A 15468-nucleotide genomic window follows, 5' to 3' on the forward strand; every position below is an offset into this window, starting at 1 on the left:
CATCCCAAAAAATAAGGATCGACTTAAGTCATTCTTAGGACTTGAGGAATATTGCTCAAAATGTGTCAAATGTGAGCCAGAAGATTATGAGATGCAGAATTAGCATATTCTGTAATAGAGAGGGAAGCCTTAGCATGTTGTTGGGGGATCAAGCACTTTAAGTACTTTGTACGGGGTCTTCCTTTTAATGTGCGAACTGATCATAAACCATTAGTTCATCTTTTCAAAGGAGGTAGAGGGTTAGAAGGAAATGTTACCCCTAGAATTTCAAGATGGATTTTATCTGTTGTCGATTTAAATGTTATTGTTGAATATGTAAAGGGTCTCAAGAATGTGGTAGCGGACCATCTATCATGGATGCCAATTGAGGGTGTGGAAAATATTATGGATGACATGATTGATGTAGTACATGATGTTAAAAGAGTTGAACATGCTTTTAGCAAGGAAAAATGGACAAGGGCAATGTCAAATGATGAACTTCTGCAAGAAGTGATTACTTGTATTTCTCATGGGTGGCATCAAAACAATATTGAAGATGTTAAACTCAGAAGTTTATACCATGTTGAGGCCGAATTGAGTGTATGTGAAGGAAAATTGTTTAGAAGATATCAATTTGTGCCACAAGTAAGTTTGAGAGGGAAAATTATAAATATTGCTCATGAGGGACACTTAGGCAGAAACATGCCTAAGAGAAGGGTTCAACAGTCATATTGGTGGCCTGGAATGGATAGAGAGATTACAGATGCAGTAAGAGAATGTTATGCTTGTGCTCAAGCGGATAAATCAAAAGCTATAAGGCAACCTCCACTGGTGTGTACATCTTTTCCTAAACGTCGGTGGGAAAGAGTGGCAATTGATTTTCTAGGGCCAATTGCTAAGCTTGGTTCTCGCAGTAGGTTTTTGATGGTCATTGTTGACTACCATTCCAGGTGGTTTGTAGTAGAGAGCACAGAATTTATTAATACTCAAAAGGTTGTTGATTTTTTGCAAAGAGTGTTTATGAATGAAGGGTGTCAGATAATGGTGTTCAGCTGGTGTCAAGAGAAATGTAGAAATTCCTTTCTAAATTTGGGATTATTCATGAGAGAGTTGCTTTGTTTAGGCCACAAGCCAATGGTTTGGTGGAACGAATTAACCTGCTAATTATGGACAATAACCGGTTGTCCCTAGCTAATGGATTATCATGGCGTGAAGAATTGAAAAAGTTGGTGTGGTCCTATAGAATTACACCGCATTCGATAACAGGAGTTTCTCCATTTATATCTTTGAAAGGACGTAAACCTGGTGTCAAAGAGGTTCATGGTTGGTTGAAAGTGAAAGATTGTGTGAGGGTTGACAGAAGTGTGGTCGAAGATATAGTATTTAAAATGCAAACTGAGTCTGCTAATTATTATAATGAAAAGAAGGGTGTGAAAGAAATTAAATTTAAAATTGGTGACTGGGTGATCTTAAAACGTGGTGGTGTAAATACAAATGGTGAGAGCACATTTCTGCACTAATACAAGTGAAGTCTGTAAAAAGATATGTTGTTATTCTTTCTGATGGATCAGCCTGGAGTACTGGAAACATATGTAAATGTCGTGCTCCAGTACATGTTTCTGAAAATTGATATTTTTGCAATGTAAATATGGACATTTTATTGTATCCATTTAAGTTTATTTTTATATGTAAACATTTATAAATTTTTGTTTAATATATTTTAAGTAAGGAGATGTGTAGAGTTGATACTTCTGCATGTCATCATTAGAATGCTGCTAGGATGGAATGTTAGCTTTTTATTATAGGAGATAGTCTGAGAGCTGTGAAGCTGTGCTGGAGGTATTTACCTTTACTCTCCAATAAAGAAATGTATCTTTCATCAAATTGACTGGAAATTGGATCTGTTCAGATCCCTCTACCTGGTGCCATTGGCAATCCTCCTGTAATGGATGCATCCTTAGTCGGATGAAGGAATCAGAGGTATGCAAAAGGACACTGCCCCTAATAGCGACTTGTATATGCGTACTGAAAGACACTTTTTTCCTGTGAAATTCTTAGCTTGAGCCATGAGACCCAGTTGCCTCTCTGTGGAGGGAGTGCCTTGATTACAGAGGTGTCCAGAATCGCTCCAAGGAATGTGATCTTCTTTGACGGTTGAAGGGACAATTTCTCTATATTTAAAGTCAGTCCCAGTTCGGCGAACAACTGTATACATGCCGTAGTGGACACCTGGGCTGAAGTTTCTGATGGTGCTTTTACCAACCAGTCATCCAGGTATGGAAATACTTGGTGTCTGTGCTTACTGAGAAAAAGCTGTCATTGGCGCCAGACACTTTGTAAAGATTCTCGGGGCTGATTTGCGACCAAATGGTAGTACTTTGAACAGGTAATGGTCCTCGGCTACTGAAAATCGAAGATGCAGTCTAAGGGAAGGATGAATGGGGATGTGAAAAAATGCATCCTGTAAGTCTAGAGTGGTCATATAATCCCCTGGGTTTAAGAGTAGCCAAATGTCTAGGAGGGACACCATTTGGAAAAATTGCTTCTTAAGGTAAGTATTCAGAGCTCTCAGGTCTAGAATAGGAGAACATTCTTCTAGACTAGGAAGAAACAGGAGTAAAACCCTTTTCATTTTTGGAAGATCAGCACCGGTTCTATTGCTCCCTTACGGAGCATTGTCCGAATCTCCGAACGCATATGAGATAGATGTTTAATCTCTTGACTTTTCGGCGGTGTTGGAGGAGGGAATTGAAGAAAAGTCAAGAGTGTGTGCGAATTGCATTTTATTGAAGGCTTATCTGTCTGTTGTTATTTTTCGTCAATAATGCAGATGGGAAGCAACTCTCCCACCCATGGGAACTTGTAGAGAGGAAGAGTAACATGTAGCCAGATCCAGGAGGTTGTCATAATCTTTTACCATTGTTTTTCCCTTGACTACCTCCTCGTCCTCCAGGAGCAGACTTTGTGTAGCTCTTTGTTTGTTTTTTACCCTATTGCTGACAATATGGTTGTGATGATGAGGAATAAAAGGGGTCATCTTCCCTTGTTGATAACTCCCCTTTGTAGGATGACTGGCCTCTTTCCCTGGTGCCTCGGAAGGGCACCCTAGGGTATCGTAGTGTACCTAGGGCATTTGTAGTATCTGTATCTTTTTTGGTACCTTGAATTGCCTCATCTACTTGTTTCCCAATAAATCTTCTACATCGAAGGGAAGATTCAGGATCTTAATTTTGGACTTCTGGTCTAAAGGCAGTCGCCCTTAACCACCCCTGACGCCTTAGCACCGCCGCTCGCCTCCTCTCTCTTGTCCCAGGGAAGAGGTCCATGTTTGGTGCCATATTGCACCACATATGCCTGTCTTGTCTGCCCAGAATAGCAAGGGCATTATCTGCTTTGACTAAGAGAGAAGACATTGATGAGAATCTCTTTCCAGAGTTGTCCAAGCATCTCCCCTCTCTATCAGGAGGTGTTGATATAGGCGCAGAGGGATTTTTAGATTTTAGTTGCGCCGCTTGCAAAAACACGGAATCAGGTTTTGGATGGCCCAGTAAACATGCTGGTGCGTCTAAAGGAGCTTTATATTGTTTCTCCAACCTAGCGAGCAAAGGCGTATCTGTCGCCGGTGTCTTCATCACTTTTAAACCTTCTTCCCGCACATGGCTAACAATTGGGGATAGCCTGGACTGATTTTTTGGAACGGCTCTTTGAAATCGTATAGGAAACATTCTGTTTGTATTGTTGCCATAGGAAGCTGGAACCTCTCGCAGCTCTCTCCGTTATATTATGGAATCTGCAGAGAATCCACCGGTCCGTGTGAGGGAGATGCCGGAGATGGATTCAAGTAATCAATCCCCCATTTTTTGTTCGGATCTGTTATTTCTCCCTCTTCCTGGTCCTCATCATACGTGGTGACCGGATTCTGATGGTGTATTATTTGAGGAGTTGCCGGCCTAACTTGTTGTGGCTCCCTGTTTCTAACTGGAGTAATATGGATGGGATTTCCTGAGAAGTAGGTGTCGGCAGAAATCTCTTTCCATAGTCTGCCAGCATAAACTGCAGATCTATCATCATGGAGGATGGCATACCAACCATTCCTTCCTGATACTTTGGCGATAGTGCTGTTGCTGAGGATATTGGTTCCTATGAATCCTGCTCTTCAAGCAGGTGCGTTACTGATGATTTTTAATTTTGGAATTTCCCTCATCGACGAGTCCGTCGACAAGATCGCCGTCGACACCACTGTCGTCGATGCCATCGTCGACACCAGGCGTAGAGAGCTATCGGTCGTCAACGACATAGTCATGGTCATCTATGTTCCCGTAGACGACCCCGTAGTCGTCACCGTCGACGATGATCCCATCGCTGACATCATTGTCGTCGCCGTTGTCGTCATCGTCGCCGAAGTAACCAGCGTCGACACCACCGTCGACGACCACCGCCGTCGGCGACCACTGCCGTTGACGATGCCATTGACGCCGCCGTCGTACACGCTGCAGTCGTAGACGATGCCGTCGTAGACGCCGCCGCCGTAGACAATGCCTTCGTAGATGATGCCGTCGTCGACGGAGAGGCAATAATAGGCAATGATGGTGTTTTTGAGTTTCACCTCAATCCTCGTCGACGACGATGATGGTTTCTTTGTCTTTACCTCAGGAGGTATAGAAGACGGCTTCCTGAAGGGCTCTTTGAACAGAGGAGGTGATTTTGACAGCTCAGAAGTCGCCTTTTTAACATGATTTTCCTCAAAAGCATGTCCTTTACTCTCCTTTTCCACAGAGTGAGGAGATTTTTAAGGACTGCGCCCAATAGACCCATGAGTGGTCTTTTTGAGGGCCTTCTCAGGACGTTCCCTTGAGGAATGAGTTTGAGGAGATTTTCTTGTCTTTTAAGATCTCCTAGATGTTGATGATGACGCCTCATCACTGTCACTGGAGAAAACCTTCTTTCTGGCTAGATGTTGAGGACGATGCCTCATCACTGTCACTGGAGAAAACCTCCTTTCTGGCCTTAGCGTTTGAGACCATATTAAAAAGCGCCCTTCACGACCTCTCAGAAACTTACTTGAGAAAGTGCGACCTTGCAGTCTTTGGCCTGCGAGTATAGACAGTAAATGCAGTCAGTGTAAGGATCATTAGTGTAGAGCAACCTCTTGGAACAAGTTGCACAGGCTCTAAATGATCCTTTCTTCTCCTTTCCAGACATCCTTTAAAGAATGTATTTGAAGATAATCCACAGTAGAACAGAGTCCAGTAGAATTCCCAAGAACAAAGTTCTTTAAAAAAGTTAAAAACACAAGGAGACTACCTAGCACAACGTGCGGTAGAAAATCTGAGGGGTAAAAGGTTCTCTTGGGAGTGCTCTAGAGGGTGAGGGGCTCTGATTGGTTCAGGGGCAAGTTTGGTCTCTTTTACCTAATGAAGGTTATGGGTTGCAAAAGGAAATTTGGGCCTAGGCCTCTTTTCAGTGTGCTATACTGCTAAGCATTGCTTGTTTATGTACCGGAGACTCCTGTCTCGACGACGAGGAATGATTCAGGCATGTGAATCTATGAAAGTTCCAATACTGAAGTAGCAACTAGGTTCTCAGCAGAATCAGTAAAAATCTACTGATTAGTTACACAAGGACTGCAAGAAGGATGTAAAGCTGTGGTATTGTTGGAGCGCTATTGAGTTGGCCAAGAAAAAGAAACTCAACATGAAGAAGAATGGGTTCCATTTTGTTTTCTAAATTATAGTTAGGATACACAAATGAAGTGGTAAGCAATGCAAAAGCTGTGGAAAGGAAATAGGAAAAAGGGAAATAGCTTATAAAACGCTACTGTTACCACACAGGTAGGTAACAATGCACACATGGCTTTACATCGCAAGTCATTTCTACGACTTGCGCTAGGTGGCGTGCAGCACTAGGGAATGTGTTGGATTTTAAGTCAAGTCAAGTCAAGTCAGGGAATTTATATAGCGCACTACATACCCAGAGGGTCCCAAGGCGCTTAGAAAGGGGAGGAGGGTTACTTGTCAAATATCCACGTTTTAAGTTGCTTTCTGAATGCTAGGTGGTTCTGGGTAAGGCGGAGGTGAGCGGGGAGTGAATTCCATGTCTTAGCAGCCAGGTATGAGAAGGATCTGCCTCCCATGGTGGTCCTGTTGATGCGAGGTACCGTGGCGAGGGCTTGGCTGGAAGAACGTAGTTGGCGGGAGGGGGTGTAGAAGGACAGACGTGAGTTGAGGCATTCAGGTCCGATGCCGTAGAGAGATTTGTGTGCGTGGGTTAGCAGTCGGAAAGTGATCCTCTTCTCGACGGGTAGCCAATGGAGGTCTTTAAGGTGACCAGAGATGTGTTCGTTGCGTGGGATGTCTAATATGATCCTGGCTGAGGCGTTTTGGATTCGTTGGAGTTTCTTCTGGAGTTTGGCGGTAGTGCCTGCGTAGAGGGTGTTTCCGTAGTCCAGTCGGCTCGTGACCAGAGCATGGGTGACTGTTTTCCTTGTTTCGGTGGGGATCCAGCTAAATGTTTTTCTGAGCATGCGAAGAATGTTGAAGCAGGAAGAGGATACGGCGCTAACTTGTCTGTTCATTGAGAGTGAAGAATCCAGGATGACGCCTAGGTTCCGTGCGTGGTCTGTCGGGATGGGTGCTTTTCCGAGGGCTTCCGGCCACCAGGAGTCGTCCCAAGCAGAGGGGGATGTACCTAAGATGAGAACTTCTGTTTTGTCTGAGTTCAGTTTCAGACGGCTTTGTTTCATCCATTCGGCAACTTCTTTCATTCCTTCGTGTAGGTTAGTTTTGGCGGTGTTGGGGTCTTTGGTGAGTGATAGGATCAATTGGGTGTCATCCGCGTAGGAGATGATGTTGAGGTTGTGTTGGCGTGCGATGGCCGCGAGGGGGCTCATGTATACGTTGAAGAGGGTGGGGCTGAGTGAGGATCCTTGTGGTACGCCGCAGATGACTTCAGTGGCCTCGGACTTGAATGGTGGAAGGCGGACTCTCTGTGTTCTTCCAGTGAGGAAGGAGGTGATCCATTCAAGTGCTTTTCCTTGTATTCCGATGTTTCTGAGGCGCTGTAGAAGGGTGCTGTGGCAGACTGTGTCGAATGCTGCAGAGAGGTCGAGGAGGATGAGGGCGACGGTGTCTCCATTGTCCAGTAGAGTTCGAATGTCGTCTGTTGCTGCGATGAGGGCGGTCTCAGTGCTGTGTTTTGCTCGGAAGCCGGACTGTGAGGAGTCGAGGGATTTGTTGGCTTCGAGGAAGGCGGCGAGCTGGTTGTTGACCGCTTTCTCGATGACTTTGGCCGGGAATGGAAGGAGCGAGATGGGGCGGTAATTTTTGAGTTCGGTGGGGTCCGCTGTGGGTTTTTTCAGAAGGGCGGTGAGTTCAGCGTGTTTCCAGTCTTCCGGGAAGGTGGCGGAGTTGAAGGAGCAGTTGATGACGTCTCGGAGGTGCGGTGCTATGACGGAGTCTGCTTTGTTGAAGATGTGGTGAGGGCATGGGTCTGTGGGGGATCCTGAGTGGATGGAATTCATCAGGCGGATTGTGTCCTCAATGGAGATTGGGTTCCAGTCGTTAAGGGTGTTCACGGGGGGAGGATGTTCAGCAACTGGTAGGGTGGGTTGGTTTCCGGGTTGGTTGTCGAAGCTGTTGTGGATGTCTGCAATCTTGTTGTGGAAGAATGAGGCTAGGGAGTCGCAGAGGGCTTGAGAGGGGGTGATATCGTTGGAGTTGGCCGAGGGATTGGAAAATTCCTTGACGATGTTGAAAAGTTCCTTGCTGTTGTGAGCGTTGTTGTCAAGTCGATCCTTGAGTGCTGTTTTCTTGGCCTTTCGGATTAGTTGGTGGTGAGTGCGGGTGGCGTTTTTGAAGGCGTCCTTGGTGCTAGTGGTTGGGTCTTTTTTCCAGGCCTTTTCAAGGGAGCGGCAGAGTTTCTTGGACTTCTTAAGATCATCGTTGAACCATGAGGCCTTCTTGCTGCCAAGTTTGCTTTGACGTTTTTTCAGTGGTGCTAAGGTGTCGGCGGTGTTGGATAACCATAGGGTGAGGTTGGCGGCGGCTTCGTTTGCGTTAGAAGAGTGGGCTGGGTTGTTTAGAAGGAGCGATGCGGAGATCTGGTCGGTGGTGATTTTGTTCCAGTTTCTTTGCAGAGTTGGTTGGAGGTGGTTGGTGAGTTTTGGTTTGTTGTAGGTGAAGTGAACGCAGCTGTGGTCAGTCCAGAGGAGGTCTGTAGTGTGGCTGAAGGAGACATGATTGCTGGAGGTGAAGATGGGGTCGAGTGTGTGACCTGCGATGTGGGTGGGGGAAGTGACTAGTTGATTAAGTCCGAGGTTGGCGAGGTTGTCTAAGAGGGTGGCGGTGTTGCGGTCGTTGATCTTTTCGAGGTGAAAGTTGAGGTCTCCCAGAAGGATGTAGTCTTTGGAGGGGAGTGCGTGTGGGGTGATGAAGTCCGTGATGTCTTCACTGAATTTTGCGCGGGGTCCTGGTGGTCTGTAGAGGAGGGTGCCTCTGAGTGTGGTCTTGGGGTCGATGTGGATTTGGAAGTGAAGGTGTTCAGAGTTAGCGAGGTTGACGTCAGAGCTGGTTGAGATGCGGATTGTTTTCTTATGGACGATAGAGATTCCTCCTCCTGTGTGGCCGGTACGGTCCTTGCGAGTGATCTTATAGTCTTCAGGGATGGCAATGGTGATGTCTGGGGCGGAGGAAGCGTTCATCCAAGTTTCTGTTAGGAAGGCGACGTCTGGAGAGATGGTGTCTAGTAGGTTCCAGAGGTCAATGGCGTGTCTGTGGACCGATCGGGTGTTGAGAAGGATGCACTGTAGGTGGTTGGGGTCGAGAGTCTGTGGTGTGATTGTAGCGGAGATGTTGTCGGTGCCGCTGAATTTGCAGGTGTGGCAGGAGAAAGGTCCATGGGTGTGTCCAGGAGCGGCTTGGACACAGTTGGGGGCGCGACCGGGGTCAAGGGCTTGGAGGGTGGCGGCATCGTAGGTAATGCGGGAGGGCAGGGGAGCGCGAGGGGCAGGGGGTCTGGCGCTGGGCGCGGTACAGGCGCGGACGGGCGTAGACGGGCTTACCTTTGGCGCACCTTCGGCGTGGCCGTAGCGCGTGGACGCTGCGCGTGGGACCATCTGACATTAATGGACAGAGGAGGGGGAGGGGCGAGGGCGGTTCAGCTGGGAGGCGGGTCGGGCTAAGGAGGAGGTCAACAATAACAAAATGGAGGCGGAGGGGTCAGGACGGAGAGAGCGCTTGGGGGGAAAACACAAATGCTGAGAAATGCTGTGAAATCACAATGTCAATAAGCAAAGCGGCGATTTTGAGCACACGCAACTAATCAGGGAGCAAATCTGCAACTAAAGTCCCGCTGGCAATGCAACAATTGAAACAATCAGCTAATTAAGTATGCAAATGGGCTAAAGCGTTACACAGAGCGCGCAGCGGCAATCAGAACACAAAGCAGGATATAATTGTAGAAAATACTGAAAAACTTGTAGTATGCCTTCTGCAACGATAACGCAGCAGCAGGGGAGCGACCACTCAGCTCGGAAGCGAAGAGCGAGTCACGGCGCTTCCAGGCAATGGAGCGCTGTTTGTTTACTGTGGGAGGGCGGTTCAGCTGGGAGGCAGGTCGGGCTAAGGAGGAGGTCAACAATAACAAAATGGAGGCGGAGGGGTCAGGACGGAGAGAGCGCTTGGGGGGAAAACACAAATGCTGAGAAATGCTGTGAAATCACAATGTCAATAAGCAAAGCGGCGATTTTGAGCACACGCAACTAATCAGGGAGCAAATCTGCAACTAAAGTCACGCTGGCAATGCAACAATTGAAACAATCAGCTAATTAAGTATGCAAATGGGCTAAAGCGTTACACAGAGCGCGCAGCGGCAATCAGAACACAAAGCAGGATATAATTGTAGAAAATACTGAAAAACTTGTAGTATGCCTTCTGCAACGATGTTGAGCTAACTGGAGTAAGAATAGTAATTTATACTATTCCTAAGTCCAGCGCGCCATCTAACGCAAGTCGTGGAAACGACGTGCGATGTAAAGCCACGCTTGGTAACAACCTGGTCGTTGTAACTACTACGTTGTAACTTACTGCGTGGTATTTGCTCACGTAGTAACGTCATACGTATAGTATGCTGCACAGACAGATCTGGGAGAGACTGGAATTTTTCTGAGGTGGGTTTGTGTGAATTTTTTGAAGAACTGTCGCTATTGATTTTAGGGTTTTGAATTTCCATACGAGTCCTATGAACATAATAGTTTCTGACTAAAGTTGGTTTCTCTCATTGAGTGAGGTGAATTGGTACTGAAGACTCCAGAACGGGGCTGAAATAGAATGCACTAGACAAGTGGTTGATTTAGATAATGTTGTGCACATTCCTTCTAAACCAACCCTTTTCTTTACCTTGTCCGTGCTTAAAGAGGCATTATAAAGATAATTTTAGTAGCTTTATGTGCAGTGTTTAAAAAAAATGTTCATGCTTTCCTAGCCTGGATTATGATTTCTACTTTTGAATCTAAGTGAACATTCATTCATAATTAACATGACTCTATACAAATAATAATTTTGAAAAGATAGTAAAATATTGAAGGTACCTTAATCTCTTGATATAAATATATATTTTTATTTTATATCAAATATAAAAAACTTTCAATCCCGATGGTCTAAAGCTTAACTGCAAAAAAATCACAAGGTTAAACACATGAGATCAGAACTGCAGTTAAATGATGAGAAAACAAGTCATTCAGTTTGAGAAGAAGTGCCAGAGAATCATCCAGTGGAGGATTTTCCACTTTCACACAAATTGGAGGCTCTTCCACTTATACCCATCGCTAACTAAATCCCACAGTTTCCATAATTACAAAAAGCCTCTTATTCTGTAGTGTCTTATAACTAAAATGATTGAACTAAATTATATGATTAAAGTTTTTTAAGATACTCACAGCGCCTCCTCCTGGGGTATGCCTCAGATTGTCTTTTGAGCCGCACTTTGACTGCACAGTGCTAACATCCAATTTCTTGTGTACAATCTGCACCTAGTAGGATAAAAAAACAAAAGTTCATAAGAACATAGATTTGGAAAGAATATCTTGTTGTTGAGAACATGATTTTTTCTTCAAGTTTATTATTCTAAACCTTTGTTACAAAGACCCAGATATAGTGATGAATTGTAAAGCTAGTAAGGCCCAGCTCAACTCAAATAAGAAAATAAGAAATGACTTACTGGTAATATTATTCCCAAATCATAGAATTATTCGTAGAGGTGAACAATGCATGGTGTGTGATACAAAATAATTTCTAAACACTATAGGCGTCTTTAACAATATTCTTTAGTTTTGTTTCTTTTAAATGTAAAGCAACTGTAGTAAGTACATTCTTCTGACCCATATCTTGCCTATACTTAAGCGTTGGATATCTGCCAAACAATGAACTGTTAAACACAGAGCTGTATTTAGTACAAATGTGTGTATCATATTCTGCAGGCCCCATACTTGGGCATATGCATAGTCTCTCCAGTTTCTGTTTCCTTGCTATGCTAAAAGGTTTGGATCAGAACTTGGGGCAAAGCTAGATATATTAAACTTTTCAAATGCGTCACAAATTGGCAAAATTATTTCTAAATGCCAAAATATTAGCTTGGGATAATACTAAGGGAAGGTTTCTTATGTGTAATCGGAGTTCTCATTCAAGGGATTCTCCACTGAAATAATAAGCATTAAATATTACTCAGGTATAATATCTCAGAGCACGTATTTGAATATATATTCCAGAGTGTTTCATTTGTGCTTACTTCAGGCAGGCCAAGTCTTTTAATCTGATATTAAGGCCTGATTTAGAGTCTGGCTGACAGGTACCTGATCACACTTGTTGCCAGATATCCCACCTGCAATAGGGGCAATGCACTTGTAAATGTACTCTAATTCTGCCCTAAATACTTTGGCAGCCCAGAAAATATGAAAAACAATGGTTGAGGAGGGTCAAGGGGACTATATTTATAGACCATCCAAACTCAATACCCCTAATCAAACTGCAACGAACATAAAGAGTTGGAGGGTCTGTTAACCAACAGAGCTGAGTCTAAGAGGTCCTATTAGAGTGACCCTTTTGGATTGCACTGAAGCAGACCAAGTGGTCACATGACACGAGTATATGATAGATATCCTATCAGCCCACCCATTTGGCGGAGCCTCGTCATGTAGGACGTCTAACCAGGGTGGTGAGTCAAAACCTAGATGAATTGGCCAGACAACACACACTACTGGTTCATATTGTCAAAGTGTCCGTGCCACAGAGTGGTGCTGAAAAAGTGCAGTGCAAGACAGGGAGTGAAAATCAGTGATGTTAAAATGACGGTCGAGGCAAAGGAAAATATTTTTATTAAAGATATTCGCCAAGACGCCAGGTTAAAAAGAAGTGTAGAACAGTGTGAAAAAATCACTGTGATGCTTTGCTGTGTTATAGATTAGGCCAACATGTTTCTACCAAAGGTGAAACTACACCGGCATTCTTCAGGGCCAGATACAAAAAGATGTTGCTACTGCAAAGGTACACTATTTGTGCGAAGTGAAAAATGAAAAGGACAGACCAAATTAATCGTTAAAGAGCTGTCCAGACTACTGGAGTGGTCTTATAGACCATCCTACCATATCTTCCGGACCAGTAGTTGATAGAGGAAGAGATCCTGTAAAATGAAAACAAAAAGATAACAAATTTTGTTTGCTCATGAATCATAATAGACTTATCACATTATAAGGACCATTATATAGACTCAGCAGGGCTAGTCCCTATTAGAACGGCCACACACAATAAAGGTTTCGTATTAAAGTAAACCACCAGTCATTGCTGAACGTTATTTTCAAAAAATGTAAAAGACTTACCCAGCAATATGTGGGAGTCGAGCCTCACCTCACCCGGCAACGGCTCGGAGATTGAGGCCCCGCTCTGTGCACAGAACATAAGAAATATAGCGTGTCATCCTGAGTTGACTCAGAAGTCTGTAGTCAGTGTCAGGTTGTGCAATCTGTGCATATAAAAACTGGTTGTATGACTGCCCTCACCGACCGCTGCCCCATGGAAAACAAGGAGAAGGTATGACTAGTAGACAAAACTAGTGTCTAATCACTGATTAACTTGGTCAACCTAGAACTAACACCCCTATTTACCAAGTGACAGTTGTGTAGTTGTCAGGTCAATTGAACCCTCCCAACCCTCACTTAGTCAAGAGATAGATGTGAATTGTATGGCTCAGGGATGGCTGTTTAGAGGTTAGTGAGCCTAAGTAAGAGGACCTGAGCCCTATGCTCATCTGAAAGAGGACACAAACTGAACTAAGCTTGAACCTATACCCCTGACTGGATAGTTAAGAAGGAGGTTGAAAGAGCTCAATTCTAAGGTTCAGCTGATGAATAGCGTCTGTCTAGAGGGAATATAACCTCGAAATAAGAAAACCCCAGTCAGCCCACAGAACCTCATGGTGCGCGCCACGATCTATCTACTCACCTCTCCGTCGGTACCTCTCGGCTGACGACTAAGCCGAAGGGGAGGCAACGAGGAGAGGTGAGGCTCGTGTATTTATACCCCGTCTGATTGGGGAACAGGCGACAGCTGTGCTCCTATCGCTTTAGCCGATGTTGCACTGATCTATACTTAGCGCATGCGCGGTGGAAAGACACATCACATATCGCTGTGTACTCAACTCCGAGCACGCGCGATGATGTGCAGCCAGCCACCGTATGCGGGAGGTGTGTCTGGATCAGCGCACGCGGAGGGCATGCGCGAAGACAACGGGCATGCCTCGGGCTAAATACGGAATCGTCCCTGATCTGCGCATGCTCAGTTGTATGTAAACAGTACACACTATCCAAACCTAGATAAGCGGAGGGCATGGCGATACTCTATTAAATTAACCCCAGCCGCCCAAACCTGTCACACGAGAGATTCTCAAATAGCGGCGACATTAAAGAAACACTGACAACCAGCTCTCACTTCGAGCTTAGTCATATATAATCACGTCCCTAGAGCAAAACAATGCAAACTATAGGGACAGTGGACACCAAATGCTGCGCCCGTATGTATGGCAGTAATGTACATGGCATCAGACCACAGTATATAGCGAATGGGTCTAAAACGTGGTGAATATAATCACTAAGAGTCAGGGGAGTTCTAGCCTATAACAATGACAGCTGGCTAAACCCATAGATTAAATTACAAGGGACTTGAAAACGGAGCGACCAGAGTCTAACCAAATGCAATTGGCATGTAGGAATGGAATAAACAAATTTCTGACGTGTGCTACACTATATCTAGTCACTGCAGTGGATCTGCATCATATGAAGTGTAAGTGAAGCCAACTGACAGTGTGCTAAGTCATTGATTCACAAGGGATGGCGTCCTTGGAGGATCCCAGATAATCAGATGGACACCCAAGGTATGCTGTCATTTGACCCCGATATGTCAGTTTTCAATTTGAAAATCCAGCGTTGTTCCTTGATGAAAAGAAACCTTGAGACGTCTGTTATATGTGGTGGGATGAATGGTTGTTCCAGAACAACCCACCTAAGGTCATCAGCTTTATGCTTTTTGATCAGAAAGTGGTTTGTTAGACAGGTGGACTGTTTATTACACCGTATTGTGCTCTTGTGTTCGCTGATACGAAGCTTCACTTTCCTGGTGGTATGTCCAATATAAGCCAGGCCACACGGGCACGTGATCTTGTAGATCCCTCTCTCCGAGTTGCAGTTAGTATGATTCAACAACTTCCACGGTCTAGCAGTTCCGATGTCGATGGAGAGAGTCTTGCAGGTCTGTGGACACGACGTACAGTTACCACAGGGGTAGTGCCCTTGAACCGGAGTGGTATTCCAAATGGTATCAAGGGTGGTGGTAATTTCCTTCCTTTGTGTCCGTGGTCTTGTGTGGACCAGTGTATCCCTGATGCTAGACCCTCGTTTGAACGCAAACAGGGGCCTGGGTATTACACCAGAAGCCGTGTTCAAGATTTTCCAGTGCTTCAAAACTGTTTTCTTTACCATGTTGGATCTGGTGCTGAAAGTGTGTACCATCGTGATCCTTTCGGAAGGTGCCTTCCTCTGTCGATGTTCAATTAGTGCCTCACGATTGTTGTTAAAGGCTCTCTTGTTAGCTTGACGTATCAATTGATTAGGGTAGTGCCGCTCCTTCAGGTTGCATGCTAATTCCCTCGCATGTTGTTCATATAACTGATTAGAAGAACAGTTCCGCCGGACCCTCAGAAATTGTCCCACTGGCAAATTGTCACGTAGTGACTGTGGGTGGAAGCTTCGGTATGACAAAAGGGAATTACGAGCCATGGGTTTCTTGTACAAACGGCTCTGAAGCCCTCCCTCTTCTGGAAAGATGAGAAGATCCAGAAATGGTAGCCGCTCTTTACTGTACTCCACGGTGAAACGGAGATATTGATTCCTGGAGTTCAGCCACGTATGGAAGTCAGTGATCTCCACACTGGTGCCCCTCCATATGA

At 45.0% G+C, this 15468-nt stretch overlaps 1 protein-coding gene across 2 annotated transcripts in view; it reads right to left on the bottom strand.

The window, feature by feature from the left end:
- MAPT (microtubule associated protein tau) overlaps positions 1–15468 on the bottom strand; it is a 1161691-nt gene that overhangs the window by 284932 nt on the left and 861291 nt on the right. For both annotated transcript variants that reach the window (XM_086923799.1, XM_086923798.1), the window contains one exon: positions 10913–11005. In XM_086923799.1, the coding sequence (XP_086779925.1) occupies positions 10913–11005 (93 nt within the window). The remainder of the gene's footprint in view (positions 1–10912; positions 11006–15468) is intronic.

The sequence above is a fragment of the Lissotriton vulgaris genome, chromosome 5 (assembly GCF_964263255.1).
Source record: "Lissotriton vulgaris chromosome 5, aLisVul1.2, whole genome shotgun sequence".
In the NCBI taxonomy this organism is placed as follows: Eukaryota; Metazoa; Chordata; class Amphibia; order Caudata; family Salamandridae; genus Lissotriton; species Lissotriton vulgaris.